The sequence below is a fragment of the Electrona antarctica genome, assembly GCF_951216825.1.
Source record: "Electrona antarctica genome assembly, contig: scaffold_164, whole genome shotgun sequence".
Classification (NCBI taxonomy): Eukaryota; Metazoa; Chordata; class Actinopteri; order Myctophiformes; family Myctophidae; genus Electrona; species Electrona antarctica.
The window spans coordinates 265,957-292,500 of record NW_027637772.1 but is presented as its reverse complement, the minus strand read 5'-3'; the positions used below and the strand labels follow the sequence as shown (position 1 = coordinate 292,500).

Here is a 26,544-nt window from a genome sequence, read left to right as displayed (position 1 = left end):
CCAGGATGTAAGGATGTGGTTTTACCTGCGGTATCAAACAGTCCCAGGATGTAAGGATGTGGTTTTACCTGCTGTATCAAACAGTCCCAGGGTGTAAGGATGTGGTTTTACCTGCGGTATCAAACAGTCCCAGGATGTAAGGATGTGGTTTTACCTGCGGTATCAAACAGTCCCAGGATGTAAGGATGTGGTTTTACCTGCGGTATCAAACAGTCCCAGGATGTAAGGATGTGGTTTTACCTGCGGTATCAAACAGTCCCAGGATGTAAGGATGTGGTTTTACCTGCGGTATCAAACAGTCCCAGGATGTAAGGATGTGGTTTTACCTGCGGTATCAAACAGTCCCAGGATGTAAAGATGTGGTTTTACCTGCGGTATCAAACAGTCCCAGGATGTAAGGATGTGGTTTTACCTGCGGTATCAAACAGTCCCAGGATGTAAGGATGTGGTTTTACCTGCGGTATCAAACAGTCCCAGGGTGTAAGGATGTGGTTTTACCTGCGGTATCAAACAGTCCCAGGATGTAAGGATGTGGTTTTACCTGCTGTATCAAACAGTCCCAGGGTGTAATGATGTGGTTTTACCTGCTGTATCAAACAGTCCCAGGGTGTAAGGATGTGGTTTTACCTGCTGTGTTCAAACAGTCCCAGGATGTAAGGATGTGGTTTTACCTGCTGTGTCAAACAGTCCCAGGGTGTAAGGATGTGGTTTTACCTGCTGTATCAAACAGTCCCAGGATGTAAGGATGTGGTTTTACCTGCGGTATCAAACAGTCCCAGGATGTAAGGATGTGGTTTTACCTGCGGTATCAAACAGTCCCAGGATGTAAGGATGTGGTTTTACCTGCGGTATCAAACAGTCCCAGGGTGTAAGGATGTGGTTTTACCTGCGGTATCAAACAGTCCCAGGATGTAAGGATGTGGTTTTACCTGCGGTATCAAACAGTCCCAGGATGTAAGGATGTGGTTTTACCTGCGGTATCAAACAGTCCCAGGATGTAAGGATGTGGTTTTACCTGCTGTGTTCAAACAGTCCCAGGATGTAAGGATGTGGTTTTACCTGCGGTATCAAACAGTCCCAGGGTGTAAGGATGTGGTTTTACCTGCGGTATCAAACAGTCCCAGGGTGTAAGGATGTGGTTTTACCTGCGGTATCAAACAGTCCCAGGATGTAAGGATGTGGTTTTACCTGCGGTATCAAACAGTCCCAGGATGTAAGGATGTGGTTTTACCTGCGGTATCAAACAGTCCCAGGATGTAAGGATGTGGTTTTACCTGCGGTATCAAACAGTCCCAGGATGTAAGGATGTGGTTTTACCTGCGGTATCAAACAGTCCCAGGATGTAAGGATGTGGTTTTACCTGCTGTGTTCAAACAGTCCCAGGATGTAAGGATGTGGTTTTACCTGCGGTATCAAACAGTCCCAGGATGTAAGGATGTGGTTTTACCTGCGGTATCAAACAGTCCCAGGGTGTAAGGATGTGGTTTTACCTGCGGTATCAAACAGTCCCAGGATGTAAGGATGTGGTTTTACCTGCGGTATCAAACAGTCCCAGGGTGTAAGGATGTGGTTTTACCTGCGGTATCAAACAGTCCCAGGATGTAAGGATGTGGTTTTACCTGCGGTATCAAACAGTCCCAGGGTGTAAGGATGTGGTTTTACCTGCGGTATCAAACAGTCCCAGGGTGTAAGGATGTGGTTTTACCTGCGGTATCAAACAGTCCCAGGGTGTAAGGATGTGGTTTTACCTGCGGTATCAAACAGTCCCAGGGTGTAAGGATGTGGTTTTACCTGCGGTATCAAACAGTCCCAGGGTGTAAGGATGTGGTTTTACCTGCGGTATCAAACAGTCCCAGGGTGTAAGGATGTGGTTTTACCTGCGGTATCAAACAGTCCCAGGGTGTAAGGATGTGGTTTTACCTGCGGTATCAAACAGTCCCAGGGTGTAAGGATGTGGTTTTACCTGCGGTATCAAACAGTCCCAGGGTGTAAGGATGTGGTTTTACCTGCGGTATCAAACAGTCCCAGGGTGTAAGGATGTGGTTTTACCTGCGGTATCAAACAGTCCCAGGGTGTAAGGATGTGGTTTTACCTGCGGTATCAAACAGTCCCAGGGTGTAAGGATGTGGTTTTACCTGCGGTATCAAACAGTCCCAGGGTGTAAGGATGTGGTTTTACCTGCGGTATCAAACAGTCCCAGGATGTAAGGATGTGGTTTTACCTGCGGTATCAAACAGTCTCAGGGTGTAAGGATGTGGTTTTACCTGCGGTATCAAACAGTCCCAGGATGTAAGGATGTGGTTTTACCTGCTGTGTTCAAACAGTCCCAGGATGTAAGGATGTGGTTTTACCTGCGGTATCAAACAGTCCCAGGGTGTAAGGATGTGGTTTTACCTGCGGTATCAAACAGTCCCAGGATGTAAGGATGTGGTTTTACCTGCGGTATCAAACAGTCCCAGGATGTAAGGATGTGGTTTTACCTGCGGTATCAAACAGTCCCAGGATGTAAGGATGTGGTTTTACCTGCTGTGTTCAAACAGTCCCAGGATGTAAGGATGTGGTTTTACCTGCGGTATCAAACAGTCCCAGGGTGTAAGGATGTGGTTTTACCTGCGGTATCAAACAGTCCCAGGGTGTAAGGATGTGGTTTTACCTGCGGTATCAAACAGTCCCAGGATGTAAGGATGTGGTTTTACCTGCGGTATCAAACAGTCCCAGGATGTAAGGATGTGGTTTTACCTGCGGTATCAAACAGTCCCAGGATGTAAGGATGTGGTTTTACCTGCGGTATCAAACAGTCCCAGGATGTAAGGATGTGGTTTTACCTGCGGTATCAAACAGTCCCAGGATGTAAGGATGTGGTTTTACCTGCTGTGTTCAAACAGTCCCAGGATGTAAGGATGTGGTTTTACCTGCGGTATCAAACAGTCCCAGGATGTAAGGATGTGGTTTTACCTGCGGTATCAAACAGTCCCAGGGTGTAAGGATGTGGTTTTACCTGCGGTATCAAACAGTCCCAGGATGTAAGGATGTGGTTTTACCTGCGGTATCAAACAGTCCCAGGGTGTAAGGATGTGGTTTTACCTGCGGTATCAAACAGTCCCAGGATGTAAGGATGTGGTTTTACCTGCGGTATCAAACAGTCCCAGGGTGTAAGGATGTGGTTTTACCTGCGGTATCAAACAGTCCCAGGGTGTAAGGATGTGGTTTTACCTGCGGTATCAAACAGTCCCAGGGTGTAAGGATGTGGTTTTACCTGCGGTATCAAACAGTCCCAGGGTGTAAGGATGTGGTTTTACCTGCGGTATCAAACAGTCCCAGGGTGTAAGGATGTGGTTTTACCTGCGGTATCAAACAGTCCCAGGGTGTAAGGATGTGGTTTTACCTGCGGTATCAAACAGTCCCAGGGTGTAAGGATGTGGTTTTACCTGCGGTATCAAACAGTCCCAGGATGTAAGGATGTGGTTTTACCTGCGGTATCAAACAGTCCCAGGATGTAAGGATGTGGTTTTACCTGCGGTATCAAACAGTCCCAGGGTGTAAGGATGTGGTTTTACCTGCGGTATCAAACAGTCCCAGGGTGTAAGGATGTGGTTTTACCTGCGGTATCAAACAGTCCCAGGGTGTAAGGATGTGGTTTTACCTGCGGTATCAAACAGTCCCAGGGTGTAAGGATGTGGTTTTACCTGCGGTATCAAACAGTCCCAGGGTGTAAGGATGTGGTTTTACCTGCGGTATCAAACAGTCCCAGGATGTAAGGATGTGGTTTTACCTGCGGTATCAAACAGTCCCAGGGTGTAAGGATGTGGTTTTACCTGCGGTATCAAACAGTCCCAGGGTGTAAGGATGTGGTTTTACCTGCTGTGTTCAAACAGTCCCAGGATGTAAGGATGTGGTTTTACCTGCGGTATCAAACAGTCCCAGGGTGTAAGGATGTGGTTTTACCTGCGGTATCAAACAGTCCCAGGGTGTAAGGATGTGGTTTTACCTGCGGTATCAAACAGTCCCAGGGTGTAAGGATGTGGTTTTACCTGCGGTATCAAACAGTCCCAGGATGTAAGGATGTGGTTTTACCTGCGGTATCAAACAGTCCCAGGGTGTAAGGATGTGGTTTTACCTGCTGTGTTCAAACAGTCCCAGGATGTAAGGATGTGGTTTTACCTGCGGTATCAAACAGTCCCAGGGTGTAAGGATGTGGTTTTACCTGCGGTATCAAACAGTCCCAGGGTGTAAGGATGTGGTTTTACCTGCGGTATCAAACAGTCCCAGGGTGTAAGGATGTGGTTTTACCTGCGGTATCAAACAGTCCCAGGGTGTAAGGATGTGGTTTTACCTGCGGTATCAAACAGTCCCAGGGTGTAAGGATGTGGTTTTACCTGCGGTATCAAACAGTCCCAGGATGTAAGGATGTGGTTTTACCTGCGGTATCAAACAGTCCCAGGGTGTAAGGATGTGGTTTTACCTGCGGTATCAAACAGTCCCAGGGTGTAAGGATGTGGTTTTACCTGCGGTATCAAACAGTCCCAGGGTGTAAGGATGTGGTTTTACCTGCGGTATCAAACAGTCCCAGGGTGTAAGGATGTGGTTTTACCTGCGGTATCAAACAGTCCCAGGATGTAAGGATGTGGTTTTACCTGCGGTATCAAACAGTCCCAGGGTGTAAGGATGTGGTTTTACCTGCGGTATCAAACAGTCCCAGGGTGTAAGGATGTGGTTTTACCTGCGGTATCAAACAGTCCCAGGGTGTAAGGATGTGGTTTTACCTGCGGTATCAAACAGTCCCAGGGTGTAAGGATGTGGTTTTACCTGCGGTATCAAACAGTCCCAGGGTGTAAGGATGTGGTTTTACCTGCGGTATCAAACAGTCCCAGGATGTAAGGATGTGGTTTTACCTGCGGTATCAAACAGTCCCAGGGTGTAAGGATGTGGTTTTACCTGCGGTATCAAACAGTCCCAGGGTGTAAGGATGTGGTTTTACCTGCTGTGTTCAAACAGTCCCAGGATGTAAGGATGTGGTTTTACCTGCGGTATCAAACAGTCCCAGGGTGTAAGGATGTGGTTTTACCTGCGGTATCAAACAGTCCCAGGGTGTAAGGATGTGGTTTTACCTGCGGTATCAAACAGTCCCAGGGTGTAAGGATGTGGTTTTACCTGCGGTATCAAACAGTCCCAGGATGTAAGGATGTGGTTTTACCTGCGGTATCAAACAGTCCCAGGGTGTAAGGATGTGGTTTTACCTGCTGTGTTCAAACAGTCCCAGGATGTAAGGATGTGGTTTTACCTGCGGTATCAAACAGTCCCAGGGTGTAAGGATGTGGTTTTACCTGCGGTATCAAACAGTCCCAGGGTGTAAGGATGTGGTTTTACCTGCGGTATCAAACAGTCCCAGGGTGTAAGGATGTGGTTTTACCTGCGGTATCAAACAGTCCCAGGGTGTAAGGATGTGGTTTTACCTGCGGTATCAAACAGTCCCAGGGTGTAAGGATGTGGTTTTACCTGCGGTATCAAACAGTCCCAGGATGTAAGGATGTGGTTTTACCTGCGGTATCAAACAGTCCCAGGGTGTAAGGATGTGGTTTTACCTGCGGTATCAAACAGTCCCAGGGTGTAAGGATGTGGTTTTACCTGCGGTATCAAACAGTCCCAGGGTGTAAGGATGTGGTTTTACCTGCGGTATCAAACAGTCCCAGGGTGTAAGGATGTGGTTTTACCTGCGGTATCAAACAGTCCCAGGATGTAAGGATGTGGTTTTACCTGCGGTATCAAACAGTCCCAGGGTGTAAGGATGTGGTTTTACCTGCGGTATCAAACAGTCCCAGGGTGTAAGGATGTGGTTTTACCTGCGGTATCAAACAGTCCCAGGGTGTAAGGATGTGGTTTTACCTGCGGTATCAAACAGTCCCAGGGTGTAAGGATGTGGTTTTACCTGCGGTATCAAACAGTCCCAGGGTGTAAGGATGTGGTTTTACCTGCGGTATCAAACAGTCCCAGGATGTAAGGATGTGGTTTTACCTGCGGTATCAAACAGTCCCAGGGTGTAAGGATGTGGTTTTACCTGCGGTATCAAACAGTCCCAGGGTGTAAGGATGTGGTTTTACCTGCGGTATCAAACAGTCCCAGGATGTAAGGATGTGGTTTTACCTGCGGTATCAAACAGTCCCAGGGTGTAAGGATGTGGTTTTACCTGCGGTATCAAACAGTCCCAGGGTGTAAGGATGTGGTTTTACCTGCGGTATCAAACAGTCCCAGGGTGTAAGGATGTGGTTTTACCTGCGGTATCAAACAGTCCCAGGGTGTAAGGATGTGGTTTTACCTGCGGTATCAAACAGTCCCAGGGTGTAAGGCTCCCCTCCGATCATCACAGTCACTGCATAGTTGTCGAATACCTGCCAACAACACAGAGTCAAGATTATGAAACTTTACCCGACCATCACATGCATTCAGGACGGGAACACCTTTTGGGGTGTTTTAACCCATTCTGGGCGGGAACCCCTTTTGGTGTTAGCATTATGTTATGCTTTAGCTATGAGCTTGTAGGTCTGCTATTTTTGAAAAATCGAAGAACCACTGACATAGAAACATAGCTTTTTCAGAAAACTGTCAGGATGTAGAAGACATTTTTGGAATCTGATCTCAGGTCAGAATGGGTTAAGAAAAAAAAGAAATGTGACGCAAATCTTTGAATATATATTCTTATATATTATATATATATATTCTTTCAGAGCGAATGTTTTGAACTCAATTATTTGCTTCTGGGGGGGGGGGGGGGGGGTCCCTGGAACAACATATTATCAGATGTGGGTCCGCGGCCGAATACAGTTAATTCTGGGGGTCCTTGACATGAAAAAGGTTGAGCACCACTGACACAGAAACATAGGTTGAGCACCACTGATAATGAAACATAGGTTGAGCACCACTGACACAGAAACATAGGTTGAGCACCACTGACACAGAAACATAGGTTGAGCACCACTGACACAGAAACATAGGTTGAGCACCACTGACACAGAAACATAGGTTGAGCACCACTGACACAGAAACATAGGTTTTTCAGATTGTTTTCAGGATTAAGAAGTCCTTTTTTTCCCCTCAGTCCTAAATGGGTTAATTCCTTCCCTGGAGAAGATCTTACGAGGTCGAGAGACGTTGGTTTTCTCCTTTTAATTTTTAATTATTATTTGTCTGCATCGTGGCTATGAGTGTGTTCTTTATCATCACCCGGCGATTAATTGTCATACAAAATGATTGCAATTAACGATTTGATTGTGTTTTCGTCGTTGAACACACTGAAATAACTGCGAGTAGAAGGTTGTGGTAATAATTGTTGACAGACAGACAGACATACAGTGATTATGAAGCTGGACAGGAAGTTACAATTCACTTCATCCTCATCACCACTATGACCTGCCGACAGACTGGCTGTCCCTCTGTGTGTGTGTGTGTGTGTGTGTTGATGATGCTGGAGGATTTCCATGATATTATGCAGCTCACCGTCATGTCTCCCTGCCCTACCCTATGCCTCCTAAAGAGACCGTCATGTCTCCCTGCCCTACCCTATGCCTCCTAGAGAGACCGTCATGTCTCCCTGCCCTACCCATGACATGACGGTCTCTCTAGGAGGCATAGGGTAGGGCAGGGAGACATGACAGTCTCTCTATGCCTCCTAGAGAGACCGTCATGTCTCCCTGTCCTACCCTATGCCTCCTAGAGAGACCGTCATGTCTCCCTGCCCTACCCTATGCCTCCTAGAGAGACCGTCATGTCTCCCTGCCCTACCCTATGCCTCCTAGAGAGACCGTCATGTCTCCCTGCCCTACCCTATGCCTCCTAGAGAGACCGTCATGTCTCCCTGTCCTACCCTATGCCTCCTAGAGAGACCGTCATGTCTCCCTGCCCTACCCTATGCCTCCTAGAGAGACCGTCATGTCTCCCTGCCCTACCCTATGCCTCCTAGAGAGACCGTCATGTCTCCCTGCCCTACCCTATGCCTCCTAGAGAGACCGTCATGTCTCCCTGTCCTACCCTATGCCTCCTAGAGAGACCGTCATGTCTCCCTGTCCTACCCTATGCCTCCTAGAGAGACCGTCATGTCTCCCTGCCCTACCCTATGCCTCCTAGAGAGACAGTCATGTCTCCCTGCCCTACCCTATGCCTCCTAGAGAGACCGTCATGTCTCCCTGCCCTACCCTATGCCTCCTAGAGAGACCGTCATGTCTCCCTGTCCTACCCTATGCCTCCTAGAGAGACCGTCATGTCTCCCTGCCCTACCCTATGCCTCCTAGAGAGACCGTCATGTCTCCCTGCCCTACCCTATGCCTCCTAGAGAGACCGTCATGTCTCCCTGCCCTACCCTATGCCTCCTAGAGAGACCGTCATGTCTCCCTGTCCTACCCTATGCCTCCTAGAGAGACCGTCATGTCTCCCTGCCCTACCCTATGCCTCCTAGAGAGACCGTCATGTCTCCCTGCCCTACCCTATGCCTCCTAGAGAGACCGTCATGTCTCCCTGCCCTACCCTATGCCTCCTAGAGAGACCGTCATGTCTCCCTGTCCTACCCTATGCCTCCTAGAGAGACCGTCATGTCTCCCTGCCCTACCCTATGCCTCCTAGAGAGACCGTCATGTCTCCCTGTCCTACCCTATGCCTCCTAGAGAGACCGTCATGTCTCCCTGTCCTACCCTATGCCTCCTAGAGAGACCGTCATGTCTCCCTGTCCTACCCTATGCCTCCTAGAGAGACCGTCATGTCTCCCTGTCCTACCCTATGCCTCCTAGAGAGACCGTCATGTCTCCCTGCCCTACCCTATGCCTCCTAGAGAGACCGTCATGTCTCCCTGCCCTACCCTATGCCTCCTAGAGAGACAATCATGTCTCCCTGCCCTACCCTATGCCTCCTAGAGAGAGTGGGGCTCTTCCTTTTGGCTGCATTAGCCTTGTTGAAACCTGCCCGCTCAAGCGTGATTATGAATCCTACGAACTTTCTAGGCTAGAACGGGCAGGCATAGTTTTAGGAGCTACTAGATTCTAGTATGAGTGTGTGACGTGTGTGTGTGTGTGACGACACTAGCGTTGACTCCCATTGTAACACTGGAATGCGGAAGGGCTCATTCTATCTCAATGGGATAGTTCCAATGTTTGGAACTATAGCCCATAGGCACCCGCTTTGTCTCAATGGGATAGTTCCAATGTTTGGAACTATAGCCCATAGGCACCTGCTTTGTCTCAATGGGATAGTTCTAATGTTTGGAACTATAGCCCATAGGCACCACGCTTTGTCTCAATGGGATAGTTATAATGTTTGGAACTATAGCCCATAGGCACCTGCTTTGTCTCAATGGGATAGTTCTAATGTTTGGAACTATAGCCCATAGGCACCACGCTTTGTCTCAATGGGATAGTTATAATGTTTGGAACTATAGCCCATAGGCACCCGCTTTGTCTCAATGGGATAGTTCTAATGTTTGGAACTATAGCCCATAGCGCCCTGCTTTGTCTCAATGGGATAGTTCTAATGTTTGGAACTATAGCCCATAGGCACCTGCTTTGTCTCAATGGGATAGTTCTAATGTTTGGAACTATAGCCCATAGCGCCCTGCTTTGTCTCAATGGGATAGTTCTAATGTTTGGAACTATAGCCCATAGGCACCACGCTTTGTCTCGATGGGATAGTTCTAATGTTTGGAACTATAGCCCATAGGCACCACGCTTTGTCTCAATGGGATAGTTCTAATGTTTGGAACTATAGCCCATAGCGCCCTGCTTTGTCTCAATGGGATAGTTCTAATGTTTGGAACTATAGCCCATAGGCACCACGCTTTGTCTCAATGGGATAGTTCTAATGTTTGGAACTATAGCACATAGGCACCTGCTTTGTCTCAATGGGATAGTTCTAATGTTTGGAACTATAGCCCATAGGCACCACGCTTTGTCTCAATGGGATAGTTCTAATGTTTGGAACTATAGCCCATAGGCACCACGCTTTGTCTCAATGGGATAGTTCTAATGTTTGGAACTATAGCCCATAGCGCCCTGCTTTGTCTCGATGGGATAGTTCTAATGTTTGGAACTATAGCCCATAGGCACCACGCTTTGTCTCAATGGGATAGTTCTAATGTTTGGAACTATAGCCCATAGGCACCACGCTTTGTCTCAATGGGATAGTTCTAATGTTTGGAACTATAGCCCATAGCGCCCTGCTTTGTCTCGATGGGATAGTTCTAATGTTTGGAACTATAGCCCATAGGCACCCGCTTTGTCTCAATGGGATAGTTCCAATGTTTGGAACTATAGCCCATAGGCACCACGCTTTGTCTCAATGGGATAGTTCTAATGTTTGGAACTATAGCCCATAGGCACCTGCTTTGTCTTAATGGGATAGTTCTAATGTTTGGAACTATAGCCCATAGCGCCCTGCTTTGTCTCAATGGGATAGTTATAATGTTTGGAACTATAGCCCATAGGCACCTGCTTTGTCTTAATGGGATAGTTCTAATGTTTGGAACTATAGCCCATAGGCACCTGCTTTGTCTTAATGGGATAGTTCTAATGTTTGGAACTATAGCCCATAGGCACCTGCTTTGTCTTAATGGGATAGTTCTAATGTTTGGAACTATAGCCTATAGGCACCCGCTTTGTCTCAATGGGATAGTTCCAATGTTTGGAACTATAGCCCATAGGCACCTGCTTTGTCTCAATGGGATAGTTCCAATGTTTGGAACTATAGCCCATAGCACCCCGCTTTGTCTCAATGGGATAGTTCTAATGTTTGGAACTATAGCCCATAGGCACCTGCTTTGTCTCGATGGGATAGTTCTAATGTTTGGAACTATAGCCCATAGGCACCTGCTTTGTCTCAATGGGATAGTTCTAATGTTTGGAACTATAGCCCATAGGCACCTGCTTTGTCTCGATGGGATAGTTCTAATGTTTGGAACTATAGCCCATAGGCTCAAGATCAAAGCGTGTCGCCACTCTCTTACTTATATTACTCTGGATTTAGGCATAGTTGCAAAAACGAGAATTGTCAATCACAGCGACTACTGGCCAATAACAGCAGGTCTTTCCTAGAACTATGGTGGGATACATAATAACGCCCTGTTAAGTCTTTACAGTCACGCAAATTTACCCTAATATAAATCAAAATCATCTAAACATATATAGCTTGTTGCTTAATTCCTTTAGCGCCATCTAGTGTTAGCATGCGAAAGACCTAAGAAATGCCGCCCGTCTGCTCTCACTCTACGGAGCTTGTTTCCCTTCCGGGTTATTCAGGAAGGTGGGGGCCTTTGTGAGGAGAACAACACCACTCGCATTAGCTCACAGCCTTTAGCTAGCAGTACAACCAGCTACATTAGCTCACAGCCTTTAGCTAGCAGTACAACCAGCTACATTAGCTCACAGCCTTTAGCTAGCAGTACAACCAGCTACATTAGCTCACAGCCTTTAGCTAGCAGTACAACCAGCTACATTAGCTCACAGCCTTTAGCTAGCAGTACAACCAGATACATTAGCTCACAGCCTTTAGCTAGCAGTACAACCAGCTACATTAGCTCACAGCCTTTAGCTAGCAGTACAACCAGATACATTAGCTCACAGCCTTTAGCTAGCAGTACAACCAGCTACATTAGCTCACAGCCTTTAGCTAGCAGTACAACCAGATACATTAGCTCACAGCCTTTAGCTAGCAGTACAACCAGATACATTAGCTCACAGCCTTTAGCTAGCAGTACAACCAGATACATTAGCTCACAGCCTTTAGCTAGCAGTACAACCAGCTACATTAGCTCACAGCCTTTAGCTAGCAGTACAACCAGATACATTAGCTCACAGCCTTTAGCTAGCAGTACAACCAGATACATTAGCTCACAGCCTTTAGCTAGCAGTACAACCAGCTACATTAGCTCACAGCCTTTAGCTAGCAGTACAACCAGCTACATTAGCTCACAGCCTTTAGCTAGCAGTACAACCAGATACATGTGTACATGAACGTAGATAGCGCCAGTAGGTACCGTTAGCCTAGCTACGTTTATGAACGTAGATAGCGCCAGTAGGTACCGTTAGCCTAGCTACGTTTATGAACGTAGATAGCGCCAGTAGGTACCGTTAGCCTAGCTACGTTTATGAGCGTAGATAGCACCAGTAGGTACCGTTAGCCTAGCTACGTTTATGAACGTAGATAGCACCAGTAGGTACCGTTAGCCTAGCTACGTTTATGAACGTAGATAGCACCAGTAGGTACCGTTAGCCTAGCTACGTTTATGAACGTAGATGGCAGAGAAAAAGTTAAGCAGAAATGGTAATACACTTTCAAAAGAAAGAAAGATATTGATCCCTGAACGGAAATGTTCTAGGAGCATTCAGAGATTAAATGTTCTAGGAGCATTCAGAGATTAAGGGCAGTATTATGCGTGTCTTAAGTACCAGGTCTTATGACTTAACTTAAGACCTGGAGGTGTGGTCAATGCTGTTTGGCCACTCAGAATAGCCAAATGGCATTGATCACGCCTCCAGGTCTTAAGTTAAGTAATAAGACCTGGTACTTAAGACATGCATAATACTGCCCTAAATGTTCTAGGAGCATTCAGAGATTAAATGTTCTAGGAGCATTCAGAGATTAAATGTTCTAGGAGCATTCAGAGATTAAATGTTCTAGGAGCATTCAGAGATTAAATGTTCTAGGAGCATTCAGAGATTAAATGTTCTAGGAGCATTCAGAGATTAAATGTTCTAGGAGCATTCAGAGATTAAATGTTCTAGGAGCATTCAGAGATTAAATGTTCTAGGAGCATTCAGAGATTGTGGAATAGCCGTCTGGCTACACCAGACCAGAGTAATGGACACCAGACCAGAGTAATGGACACCAGACCAGAGTAATGGACACCAGACCAGAGTAATGGACACCAGACCAGAGTAATGGAAACCAGACCAGAGTAATGGACACCAGACCAGACTAATGGACACCAGACCAGACTAATGGAAATGCATCGCTGACTGTGTTTGTTGCACACCGTTCGCATAGGCGATAATCGAGTTCAGACACAAGATATCGCTGGATGTTGTGTCTATACATCGACTTAACGTTGAACCACATTCACCACTCCCTACTCTGTCCATTCCAGCGCACGCACGCACAAACACATGCACGCACGCACGCACACGCACACACAGTCCCAGGCATGTCTCACTTACATGCCTGAAGCCAGCATTACAACAGGGAGTGAACTGGAAGTGATCCAAAGGTTGTGTTTTAACACGAGAACCTGCTCTGACGAAACCCTCAGACGTCACGACACAAAGTAACAAACACACCTGTCCTCCTGGGCGTATGTATACGTCCTACACTCATGCTGCGTTCACACCGGCAGCTACAAAGATACAGGCTACCGTTCATGTTCAATGGAAGCATTTTCATGTCAAGGACCCCCAAAAAATTTATGTAATTGGCCGCCGACCCCCATCTGAAAATATGTTGTTCCAGTGACCCCCCCGCCCCCCAGAGGCAAAGATTTGAGTTAAAAACGTTCGCCCTGAAAGAATATATATTCAAAGATTGGCGCCACACTTTCACGATTTTTCAAAAATAGCAGACCTACAAGCTCATGAGCTTGTAATAACATAATGAGCTTGTAATAACATAATGCTTAGAACACCAAAAGGGGTTCCCGCCCAGAATGGGTTCAATTAGAAGGATGACATGAACGTTTCAACCCCTTGTGGGTCTTCGTCAGGCGACACCTGACGAAGACCGATTCCTGTGGGCGCTACGAAACAATGTGCGGACTTCTCCTGTACACATCACATACAACCATCACTTCTCCTGTACACATCACATACAACCATCACTTCTCCTGTACACATCACATACAACCATCACTTCTCCTGTACACATCACATACAACCATCACTTCTCCTGTACACATCACATACAACCATCACTTCTCCTGTACACATCACGTACAACCATCACTTCTCCTGTACACATCACATACAACCATCACTTCTCCTGTACACATCACATACAACCATCACTTCTCCTGTACACATCACATACAACCATCACTTCTCCTGTACACATCACATACAACCATCACTTCTCCTGTACACATCACATACAACCATCACTTCTCCTGTACACATCACATACAACCATCACTTCTCCTGTACACATCACATACAACCATCACTTCTCCTGTACACATCACATACAACCATCACTTCTCCTGTACACATCACGTACAACCATCACTTCTCCTGTACACATCACATACAACCATCACTTCTCCTGTACACATCACATACAACCATCACTTCTCCTGTACACATCACGTACAACCATCACTTCTCCTGTACACATCACATACAACCATCACTTCTCCTGTACACATCACGTACAACCATCACTTCTCCTGTACACATCACATACAACCATCACTTCTCCTGTACACATCACATACAACCATCACTTCTCCTGTACACATCACATACAACCATCACTTCTCCTGTACACATCACATACAACCATCACTTCTCCTGTACACATCACATACAACCATCACTTCTCCTGTACACATCACATACAACCATCACTTCTCCTGTACACATCACATACAACCATCACTTCTCCTGTACACATCACATACAACCATCACTTTGCAACATTGCCAAGTCATACACATACGATCTCATAGAGTCAGACACAACCAAAAACACGCACGCACACACACACACACACACACACACACACACACACACACACACACACACACACACACACACACACACACACACACACACACACACACACACACACACACACACACACACACACAGTACTAGTTTCTAGGCAGTTCAAGTTAAGACAAACACAAAGTGATGTGTCGGGACATGGCAGAGAGAGGTGAGGCGAGGCATGGAAAAACCCCAGCATGCATCAGTCAAATACACACGCACGCACGCACGCACCCACGCATCCGCACGCACGCACACACGCACGCACCCACGGATGCACGCACCCGCACGCACCCACGCATCCGCACGCACGCACACACGCACGCACCCACGCATGCACGCACCCGCACGCACCCACGCATCCGCACCCAATCACAGACAACAACCCCAGCATGCATCAGTCAAATACACGGAAACACGGCACCGAAACGCACACACGCATCCACACACGCACGCACGCATCCACACACGCACACACACGCACCCACACACGCACCCACACACACGCATCCACACACACACACACGCATCCACACACGCACGCACACACACACGCACCCACACACACGCATCCACACACACACACACACGCATCCACACACGCACGCACGCATCCACACACGCACACACACACGCACCCACACACACGCATCCACACACGCACGCACGCATCCACACACGCACACACACACACGCACCCACACACACGCATCCACACACGCACGCACGCATCCACACACGCACACACACACGCATCCACACACGCATCCACACACGCACGCACGCATCCACACACGCACACACACACGCACCCACACACACGCATCCACACATCCACACACGCACGCACGCACCCACACACGAACGCACGCACGCACCCACACACGCACGCACGCACCCACACACGAACGCACGTACGCACACACACATGCACACACGCACCCACACACGCACGCGCGCAAACACGCACGCACGCATGACAGACTCACGAATCACAGACAACTAACAACCCCAGTATTGTTATAAATCACCTGCTGGCCTGACGCAGCACCCAGACTCCTCTGGGCTAAACACACTCACCAGTTAAACGTTGCCTTAAAGGACAACTTTTTCAACCAAGGTTCATGTTTTAGGTTGTTATTAGAGAAAGTAAAAGAGTGTAAAAAAAATAAATAATCATTTGCTGCTTTCTTTCGTTTTAGGGATTGTAGCTGTTTTTTACAGGGGGCGGGGGCATTCGAGCATGGGGCTAAATATGTATTTCTTTACAAAATGTTTTTTTTAATTATTTACTATAGTCCTATACTACAGGGGTTCTCAACCCGTGGGTCGCGACCCCTCGGGGGGTCGCCAAATTATTTTAGGGGGTCCCCAAATTATTTTCAAAAAAAAAAATATTTTCACGATTTTTCAAAAAAAGCAGACCTACAAGCTCGTAGCGCGCCACTCGGTGGCGCGCTATGAGCTTGTAGATCTGCTATTTTTCAATAGCTAAATTATAACATAATGCTTAAAACACCAAAAGGGGTTCCCACCCAAAATGGGTTAAGGTTATCTTAGCAGTCAATTTATATTGGGGGTCGGGAGGGGGCGGGGCGGGGGTCCCGAGACATTGCCAAAACATTTCCGGGGGTCCCCGGCCAAAAACGTTGAGAACCCCTGCTATACTAGACCCCAAGAAATTACATCTGGCCACAAAAGATCACAGGATCTACTGAATGTGAAGGTATCCTACTGGGGGGAAGCCACACTGTGTGTCATAGGATCAATATGTCAGTTTGACATATTGATCTATTGTTAGCTATTGGAAAGCTCGTAGCGCGCCACCGAGGTTGTAGGTCTGCTATTTTTGAAAAGTCGTGAAAATGTGGTGCAAATCTTTGAATATTTATTCTAACGTTTTCAACTCAAATCTTTGCTTCTGGGGGAGACTGGAACTACTTATTATATCATCATCATCATCATCATCATCATACTATAATCATACTATAATTCAGTCAATGTCTGTCTGTCTGAATGAATGAATGTGTGTCAGAAACACCGCCGTATCTCCTCACCACCTGCACCAATCACTCCCACTTTTCACACAGGCATTGACCATAATAATATGGAGGTCTTAACGGAGCCCTTTTTTTGATTTTACACATTAATGATTAATAATGAATTTATTAGTGAATTAAAAACGCACCCAGGGCGCAGTGGGAACGTACTCCGAGGGGGACAGACCCGGTACTCACCGTGGGAACGTACTCCGAGGGGAACAGACCCGGTACTCACCGTGGGAACGTACTCCGAGGGGAACAGACCCGGTACTCACCGTGGGAACGTACTCCGAGGGGAACAGACCCGGTACTCACCGTGGGAACGTACTCCGAGGGGGACAGACCCGGTACTCACCGTGGGAACGTACTCCGAGGGGGACAGACCCGGTACTCACCGTGGGAACGTACTCCGAGGGGAACAGACCCGGTACTCACCGTGGGAACGTACTCCGAGGGGGACAGACCCGGTACTCACCGTGGGAACGTACTCCGAGGGGAACAGACCCGGTACTCACCGTGGGAACGTACTCCGAGGGGAACAGACCCGGTACTCACCGTGGGAACGTACTCCGAGGGGAACAGACCCGGTACTCACTGTGGGAACGTACTCCGAGGGGAACAGACCCGGTACTCACTGTGGGAACGTACTCCGAGGGGAACAGACCCGGTACTCACCGTGGGAACGTACTCCGAGGGGAACAGACCCGGTACTCACCTTGGGAACGTACTCCGAGGGGGACAGACCCGGTACTCACCTTGGGAACGTACTCCGAGGGGAACAGACCCGGTACTCACCGTGGGAACGTACTCCGAGGGGGACAGACCCGGTACTCACCATGGGAACGTACTCCGAGGGGGACAGACCCGGTACTCACCGTGGGAACGTACTCCGAGGGGAACAGACCCGGTACTCACCGTGGGAACGTACTCCGAGGGGGACAGACCCGGTACTCACCGTGGGAACGTACTCCGAGGGGAACAGACCCGGTACTCACCGTGGGAACGTACTCCGAGGGGGACAGACCCGGTACTCACCGTGGGAACGTACTCCGAGGGGAACAGACCCGGTACTCACCGTGGGAACGTACTCCGAGGGGAACAGACCCGGTACTCACCGTGGGAACGTACTCCGAGGGGAACAGACCCGGTACTCACCGTGGGAACGTACTCCGAGGGGAACTTGTTGGTGGTGTAGGAGATGAGGAGGCAGGTCTTTCCCACGGCGCCGTCACCCACCACCACACACTTTATGGTCTGCATCTGCACACACACACACACACACACACACACACACACACACACACACACACACACACACACACACACACACACACACACACACACACACACACACACACACACACACACACACACACACACACACACACACACACACACACACACACACACACACACACACACAGTACAGGGTTAGGAGCAGTGTGGGGAAAGTTCATTTATTTTATGAACTAGTTCAGTTCACAGTTCAGAAATTTAAAAAGGAACTAGTTCAGTTCATAGTTCATCATTCAACATTTTGAACTAAAGTTCGTGGTTCCAAAAAAAATTAGTTGTTTTTTTTGGCTATGGCCACAGGCCATAGCCATATAGAACTGCAGACTTTATTGAATAAAAAAACCCCTTGGGGATTAATAAAGTGACAACTTTTACAATATCTCCATTAACATTATCCAAATTAATTCCTTATTATATATATTTTTTTTTACATTTTGGGGAAAATCTTTGCAAAAAATCTTTGCAATGTGAAACGCGATGCGTTTTGAGCTTGTAGTTCGGCTATTTTTGCTATATTCGAATTGAAATCTTGCATTATTTTTTGCTATTTTTGAATTGGAATCCTGGAAATTAACATTTTTATGTCATTTCAAATGCCTTTAATTATACGTGTGTTGAAGCATTGGAGCTACTCATTTAGACTGAAGTAATTATACGTGTGTTGAAACATTGGAGCTACTCATTTAGACTGAAGTAATTATACGTGTGTTGAAGCATTGGAGCTACTCATTTAGACTGAAGTAATTATACGTGTGTTGAAGCATTGGAGCTACTCATTTAGACTGAAGTAATTATACGTGTGTTGAAGCATTGGAGCTACTCATTTAGACTGAAGTAATTATACGTGTGTTGAAGCATTGGAGCTACTCATTTAGACTGAAGTAATTATACGTGTGTTGAAGCATTGGAGCTACTCATTTAGACTGAAGTAATTATACGTGTGTTGAAGCATTGGAGCTACTCATTTAGACTGAAGTAATTATACGTGTGTTGAAGCATTGGAGCTACTCATTTAGACTGAAGTAATTATACGTGTGTTGAAGCATTGGAGCTACTCATTTAGACTGAAGTAATTATACGTGTGTTGAAACATTGGAGCTACTCATTTAGACTGAAGTAATTATACGTGTGTTGAAGCATTGGAGCTACTCATTTAGACTGAAGTAATTATACGTGTGTTGAAGCATTGGAGCTACTCATTTAGACTGAAGTAATTATACGTGTGTTGAAGCATTGGAGCTACTCATTTAGACTGAAGTAATTATACGTGTGTTGAAGCATTGGAGCTACTCATTTAGACTGAAGTAATTATACGTGTGTTGAAGCATTGGAGCTACTCATTTAGACTGAAGTAATTATACGTGTGTTGAAGCATTGGAGCTACTCATTTAGACTGAAGTAATTATACGTGTGTTGAAGCATTGGAGCTACTCATTTAGACTGAAGTAATTATACGTGTGTTGAAGCATTGGAGCTACTCATTTAGACTGAAGTAATTATACGTGTGTTGAAGCATTGGAGCTACTCATTTAGACTGAAGTAATTATACGTGTGTTGAAGCATTGGAGCTACTCATTTAGACTGAAGTAATTATACGTGTGTTGAAGCATTGGAGCTACTCATTTAGACTGAAGTCATTACAGCGGTTACATTGGAGCTACTCATTTAGACTGAAGTCATTACAGCGGTTACATTGGAGCTACTCATTTAGACTGAAGTCATTACAGCGGTTACATTGGAGCTACTCATTTAGACTGAAGTCATTCAAGCGGTTTGTGTTTGGCATGTTGTGGAATTGTAAACCAATATATTATATCAGTATTCTGACATTAACCTGAGGGCCGCATTAAGTGAAGGTGGGGGCCTCATGTGGGCCCCCGGGGCCGCCAGTTGCCCACCCCTGATTTAGCATACATAAACACAGTAGTCCATATAAACACAGTAGTCCATATAAACACAGTAGTCCACGTAAATATATATGGCTTGTTTTAGTTTTGCTGTCCCATCATTGTTGTGTTGGTGAATAACAAGTGACAGGCAGAATGGAATGACACACGTCTTGATAACCACAGAAAGACAACACACACACACACACACACACACACACACACACACACACACACACACACACACACACACACACACACACACACACACACACACACACACACACACACACACACACACACACACACACACACACACACACACACACACACACACACACACACACACACACACACACACACACACAGTGTACAAGACCATGTGCTTGTACAGCTCACGCTCGCCAGCCAGGGAGATCCTGTGACCTGCTGAGTGAGACACACACAAGTCACGCATACATAACATACCCATACAGGCTATCTGTCCATCGATCAATTACACCATGGGAACAATGGGAAGAGGCTAGCCAGAGACCTCATATAACTGGGCCTTTGTTTTTACTAGGAGCGGCTGTGGATGCTGCGTCCACGACCAGACAGACACGTCCTGCTAAACCGTCCTAAACGACAGTCAGTGTGTTGATTTCGTCGACTAAAACCAAGACGAAAAATGTTCGCCGACTACATTTTTTCCACTGACGAAAACTAAATGAAAACTAAATGGAAACTAAGCTATGATGACTAAAACTAAGACTAAATATACTGACAATTTCATCAACAAATAAAAACTAGACTAAAATGTTAGCCGAAAATAGCAGATCAACAAATAAAATCACACCTGTGTGAAGTGAGTGGTGCAAATCCATGTGGGGGTTCCCGTTTCCGGCGTGCCGCCCCGCGTCCGAAACGGTTGAGAAATGACAGAGTTACCGTGTGGCGGTCCCTCTACTGTACCCTCTACTGTACTGTACTGTACTGTCACTGTACTGGCACACCCGAAAGCATCATATATACAGTTAATATGTGCGTGTGTGTTTGTGTGTGTTAGGTTGCACACAGGTGGTATTTTCACAATATTTATCTGTGGGACCGAGTCAAACTAAATTGAATGCCTCAACTCCAAAGTGTCTGTAAGGGTGTGTGTGTGTTGGGGGGGGGGGGGGGGTCCCCAGTGCAAATGTGATTATTTTGGGTGGTCCCCCAGTTCAAATGTAATTATTTTGGGTGGTTCCCCAGTTCAAATGTAATTATTTTGGATGTAATTATTTTGGGTGGTCCCCCAGTTCAAATGTGATTATTTTGGGTGTTTTGGGTGGTCCCCCAGTTCAAATGTGATTATTTTGGGTGGTCCCCCAGTTCAAATGTGATTATTTTGGGTGGTCCCCCAGTTCAAATGTGATTATTTTGGGTGGTCCCCCAGTTCAAATGTGATTATTTTGGGTGGTCCCCCAGTTCAAATGTGATTATTTTGGGTGGTCCCCCAGTGCAAATGTGATTATTTTGGGTGGTCCCCCAGTGCAAATGTGATTATTTTGGGTGGTCCCCCAGTTCAAATGTGATTATTTTGGGTGGTCCCCCAGTGCAAATGTGATTATTTTGGGTGGTCCCCCAGTTCAAATGTGATTATTTTGGGTGGTCCCCCAGTTCAAATGTGATTATTTTGGGTGGTCCCCCAGTTCAAATGTGATTATTTTGGGTGGTCCCCCAGTTCAAATGTGATTATTTTGGGGGGAAAAAGGTTGAGAACCACTTTCATTTAGATTCGCTCACCTACATTAAATGAGAACCTAATGCACTTCCGCATAGACACACACACACACACACACACACACACACACACACACACACACACACACACACACACACACACACACACACACACACACACACACACACACACACACACACACACACACACACACACACACACACACACACACACACACACAGTAATAACATAACAGACAGACCGCATTGATAATAAAAAGCACACCCTTCTTGTTGCCTCGTCAGTCACATGCTGACACCATCATGGCTTTAACATGTTAATGTAATATAGAAATACAGTCGAGCCTTTTGTGGCCCAGACAGTCAGCCTCTGTAAACAACAGCCAAGCCACATTACTGAAACAAACCAGCGCTTCCCAAGGTGGGGTCCGGGGACCCCCAGGGGGACCCCTTGAGGGAGTTCCAGGTGGTCGCCAGCTAAAATGATAGTTTGGAACCAAATGGACCCTTATGGGTCTGTAACTCTGAGAGTGTACAAAACTATCAAAGTTAAATGAACATTGATTTTACTATTTAAATTGGGGGTCACAGAGATAGACATGCCCTGATTAAATGGGGGGGTCCGTAGACTAATGCATGTCAAACTGGGGGTGAAAATGGTTGAGAGAAAACGAACAAAAATGATCTCATAATGGAAATAAACAAGCTAAACAAAAAAGAAAATGGTTGAGAATCACTGCTAGAGCCTCTTCCAAATCTGCTCTTGTTTGGGGGTCCCCTGGCATACCTTTTCAAATGGGGAGGGGGAGGGAGGGGAGGGGGGGGGGGGGGTACGCAGGCTAATTAGTGTCAATTTGGGGGTCCTTTCCTTGACATCATGAAAAAGTTTGGGGACCACTGAACTAAACTAAACTCAACTCAACTGACTGACAGTCACAATGTGTCAATTAGCTATAGCTGCTATAGCTATAGCTGCTATAGCTATAGCTTGAATCAGTGGTTCCCAAAGTGGGGTCCGGGGACCCCCCAGGGGTACCTGAGGAAGTTCCAGGGGGTCCCCAGCTAAATGATAGTTTGGAACCAAATGGACCCTTATGGGTCTGTAACTCAGAGAGTGTACAAATGGAACCAAACGGACCCGTTAGGGTGGCAGAGTTAAATTAACATTGATTTTACAATATAAATTGGGGGTCCCAGAGATAGAAATGCCATTAAATGGGTGTCTGTAGATTAATATGCATGTCACACTGGGGGGTCCTTGAAATTGAAATAGTTGAGAGTCACTGCTAGAGCCGTAAAGAATCTTCTCTAATGGGGGGGTCCCTGGCGTATATTTTCAAATGGGGGTCCGCGGGGCTAATTAGTGTCATTTTGGGGGTCCCTGACATGAAAAAGTTTGGGAACCAATGGCTTGAATAACCAGTAGAATAGCAACAACAACACCAGCTGGAACTAATATGCACAACTAAAATAAAATAAAAACACCGACATAAAACCCCACGAAAAAAACAGAATAAATTAAACATTCCACAACCAAAAAATGAAATCCCTGCTGTCATGACGTCACTCTCTGTGGCACTTTATACTATGGTGTGGCTAGGCTAGCATGCTAACGTAGCATTTGGGAGAGACTATATAATTCATTATATATCAGTATTTCCCTTTAAACTAAACAACTAAACAATGACTCAATCACCCCCATAGCCTTAAGATTAGAGACGCTCGCAGATGTTTTTTTAACATTTTTCTAACGAGAGTCTTAGGGTAGAATTATACCCTCACAGTGTCTTCTGAGGTTCACACACACACACCATTGTTTGGGAATCTGCCTATAAAGTTAAAGGAATTAACGGTTTTGAGTTTACAAACAAAACACAAATAATCACAGCGACAATGACAAGCTTCTCTCTTACCTTTGTTTGTGTGTGTGTGTGTGTGTGTGTGTGTGTGTGTTGGACTGACAGGAGCTGTGTGTGTGTGTGTGTGTGTGTGTGTGTGTGTGGAGCCTGCTGTGGGAGGGTCGGAGGAGGGAGGCAGGACAACACTTCCGGGTGTGGTGGGAGAGAGGGAGGGGTCACTGACGTCACAGCGCTCGCTTTGGAAAGATGATGATGATGATGATGATGATGATGATGATGATGATGATGATGATGATGGACAATTTATTTAATACAGATACGCCCCTATCTGTAAGTGTGTGTGTGTGTGTGTGTGTGTGTGTGTGTGTGTGTGTGTGTGTGTGTGTGTGCCTCGTGACATCATGTCTCGTGACACCACCATATATGGTAGGGGGCACGGTGGCACAGTTGGTAGTGTTGTCGCCTCACAGCTAGAAGGTCCTGGGTTCGATTCCCGCTCGGGACGCTGTGGGCGCTGGCGGCGTCCCAACCCCCCCCCCCCCCCCCCCCCCCCCCCCCCCGCGTCAATAGCGCCCGAGGCGCCCCTCTGTGTGGAGTTTGCATGTTCTCCCCGTGTCCCCTAGGGTAGGTACCCTCACATGTTCTAGGGTAGGTACCCTCACATGTTCTCCCCGTGTCCCCTAGGGTAGGTACCCTCACATGTTCTCCCTGTGTCCCCTAGGGTAGATACCCTCACAAAAAACATGCAGTAATCCTGGTCTCTGCCTCCCCCTGGCCAGCCGGGGCGCCTGATGGAGGGGAAAGGAACTGGTTGGAATAACGTGTTCCTTCCATGCGCTACGTCCAACCAGGGAAACTCCCCCCTGTCAGGTGTAAAGGAGCAACTTGGACACTCAGGCATGAAGGAAGCATGAGTTCAAGTCCGTTGCTCTCCCCAGGTTGGCGGAGGGTGTGTAGAGCCCAGGATCACATTAGATAATTGACACAGGGGTGAAAAATGGGTTACAAAATCGTGGGATAAAAAATAAAAAATAAAATAATATATGGCCATCTCCATATATGAAGATCACGACACTGACCTCATCAAACCCTGGATAACCATACATGGAGAAGACCTCATCAAACCCTGGATAACCATACATGGAGAAGACCTCATCAAACCCTGGATAACCATACATGGAGAAGACCTCATCAAACCCTGGATAACCATACATGGAGAAGACTGGATCATCACCTAGATCTGCATCAACTCTACATGCATCTGACCTCACCTCAAACCCTTAAATCTCTATATATGGAGCTGACTGTTCTGACATTCCATATGTTGATCTGACCTCAGTACACTCAAGACACGCTCCATATATGGCCAGTTAATTCATTCCATATGTTGATCAGACCTCAGTACACTCAAGACACGCTCCATATATGGCCAGTTAATTCATTCCATATGTTGATCTGACCTCAGTACACTCAAGACACGCTCCATATATGGCCAGTTAATTCATTCCATATGTTGATCTGACCTCAGTACACTCAAGACACGCTCCATATATGGCCAGTTAATTCATTCCATATGTTGATCTGACCTCAGTACACTCAAGACACGCTCCATATATGGCCAGTTAATTCATTCCATATGTTGATCTGACCTCAGTACACTCAAGACACGCTCCATATATGGCCAGTTAATTCATTCCATATGTTGATCTGACCTCAGTACACTCAAGACACGCTCCATATATGGCCAGTTAATTCATTCCATATGTTGATCTGACCTCAGTACACTCAAGACACGCTCCATATATGGCCAGTTAATTCATTACATATGTTGATCAGACCTCAGTACACTCAAGACACGCTCCATATATGGCCAGTTAATTCATTCCATATGTTGATCTGACCTCAGTATACACTCAAGACACGCTCCATATATGGCCAGTACCGAATTCATTCCATATGTTGATCTGACCTCAGTACACTCAAGACACGCTCCATATATGGCCAGTACCGAATTCATTCCATATGTTGATCTGACCTCAGTACACTCAAGACACGCTCCATATATGGCCAGTTAATTCATTCCATATGTTGATCTGACCTCAGTACACTCAAGACACGCTCCATATATGGCCAGTACAGAATTCATTCCATATGTTGATCTGACCCCCCTATCTATATCCCAAAGTGCCAGCACTCGCCCAGCAGTCTGCCGTCACCCAGGCGGATGTGTGCAGTGTGCAAATTTTTTGGGCAAAAATATGTTTTTTGACTTGTATTTTACTTTTATGGATACGATTTGCTACATTTCATGATCTAAATTCAGTTCACATATGAGTAAATAAGGCACCAATACAAGTTTGTTTCAGTATATGTATTGTTTCAGTATTATGTATTGTTTCAGTATTATGTAATTGTGACATTTGAGAAAGATTTAGTGTTGCCATATTCAATATAACACATGTTACAAGCATAAACAGCAGCACACGTTTCTTTTGGGTTATAGTCCTACTACACTTTTATATGCATTTCTGGCTTGTGACAAAATACTGCAGGGTATAAATATGAGGAGAACTTTTAACCCAAAGTCCAGAAATAATACATGCATATAATAATATATGCAAAAATGCATTGAAATAGTAGTGCCTGTAAGTGTAAAGGCAACCGAACAACAAAAAGATGCCAGTGAGGGATATGGAGTGTTAACTGAAGCTCTACAACGCATGGTTCTGTTGACAGAAAATCAGGTCTAGAGTTGAGTGCATTTAAAAGGTTTATTTTGTTTTGTTTTTTACTAAATTGTATCCCACGATTTTGTAATAATTGACATTTTTCACCCCTGTGTCAATTATCTAATGTGATCCTGGGCTCCACACACCCTCCGCCAACCTAGTCCCCATATATGGGGGACATGGGGAGAGCAACGGACTTGAACTCATGCTTCCTTCATGCCTGAGTGTCCAAGTTGCTCCTTTACACCTGACAGGGGGGAGTTTCCCTGGTTGGACGT

General features: G+C 46.3%; 1 protein-coding gene across 1 annotated transcript in view; it reads right to left on the bottom strand.

The window, feature by feature from the left end:
- The window catches only part of LOC306918672 (cell division control protein 42 homolog), a gene marked incomplete at both ends in the record, with an annotated part of 20,836 nt that extends 2,808 nt beyond the window's left edge, over positions 1–18,028 (bottom strand). The window contains 2 exons of the mRNA XM_079531555.1: positions 6,314–6,386; positions 17,924–18,028. Of these exons, the coding sequence (XP_079387681.1) occupies positions 6,314–6,386; positions 17,924–18,028 (178 nt within the window). The remainder of the gene's footprint in view (positions 1–6,313; positions 6,387–17,923) is intronic.
- Between the last annotated feature and the right edge of the window lie 8,516 nt (positions 18,029–26,544).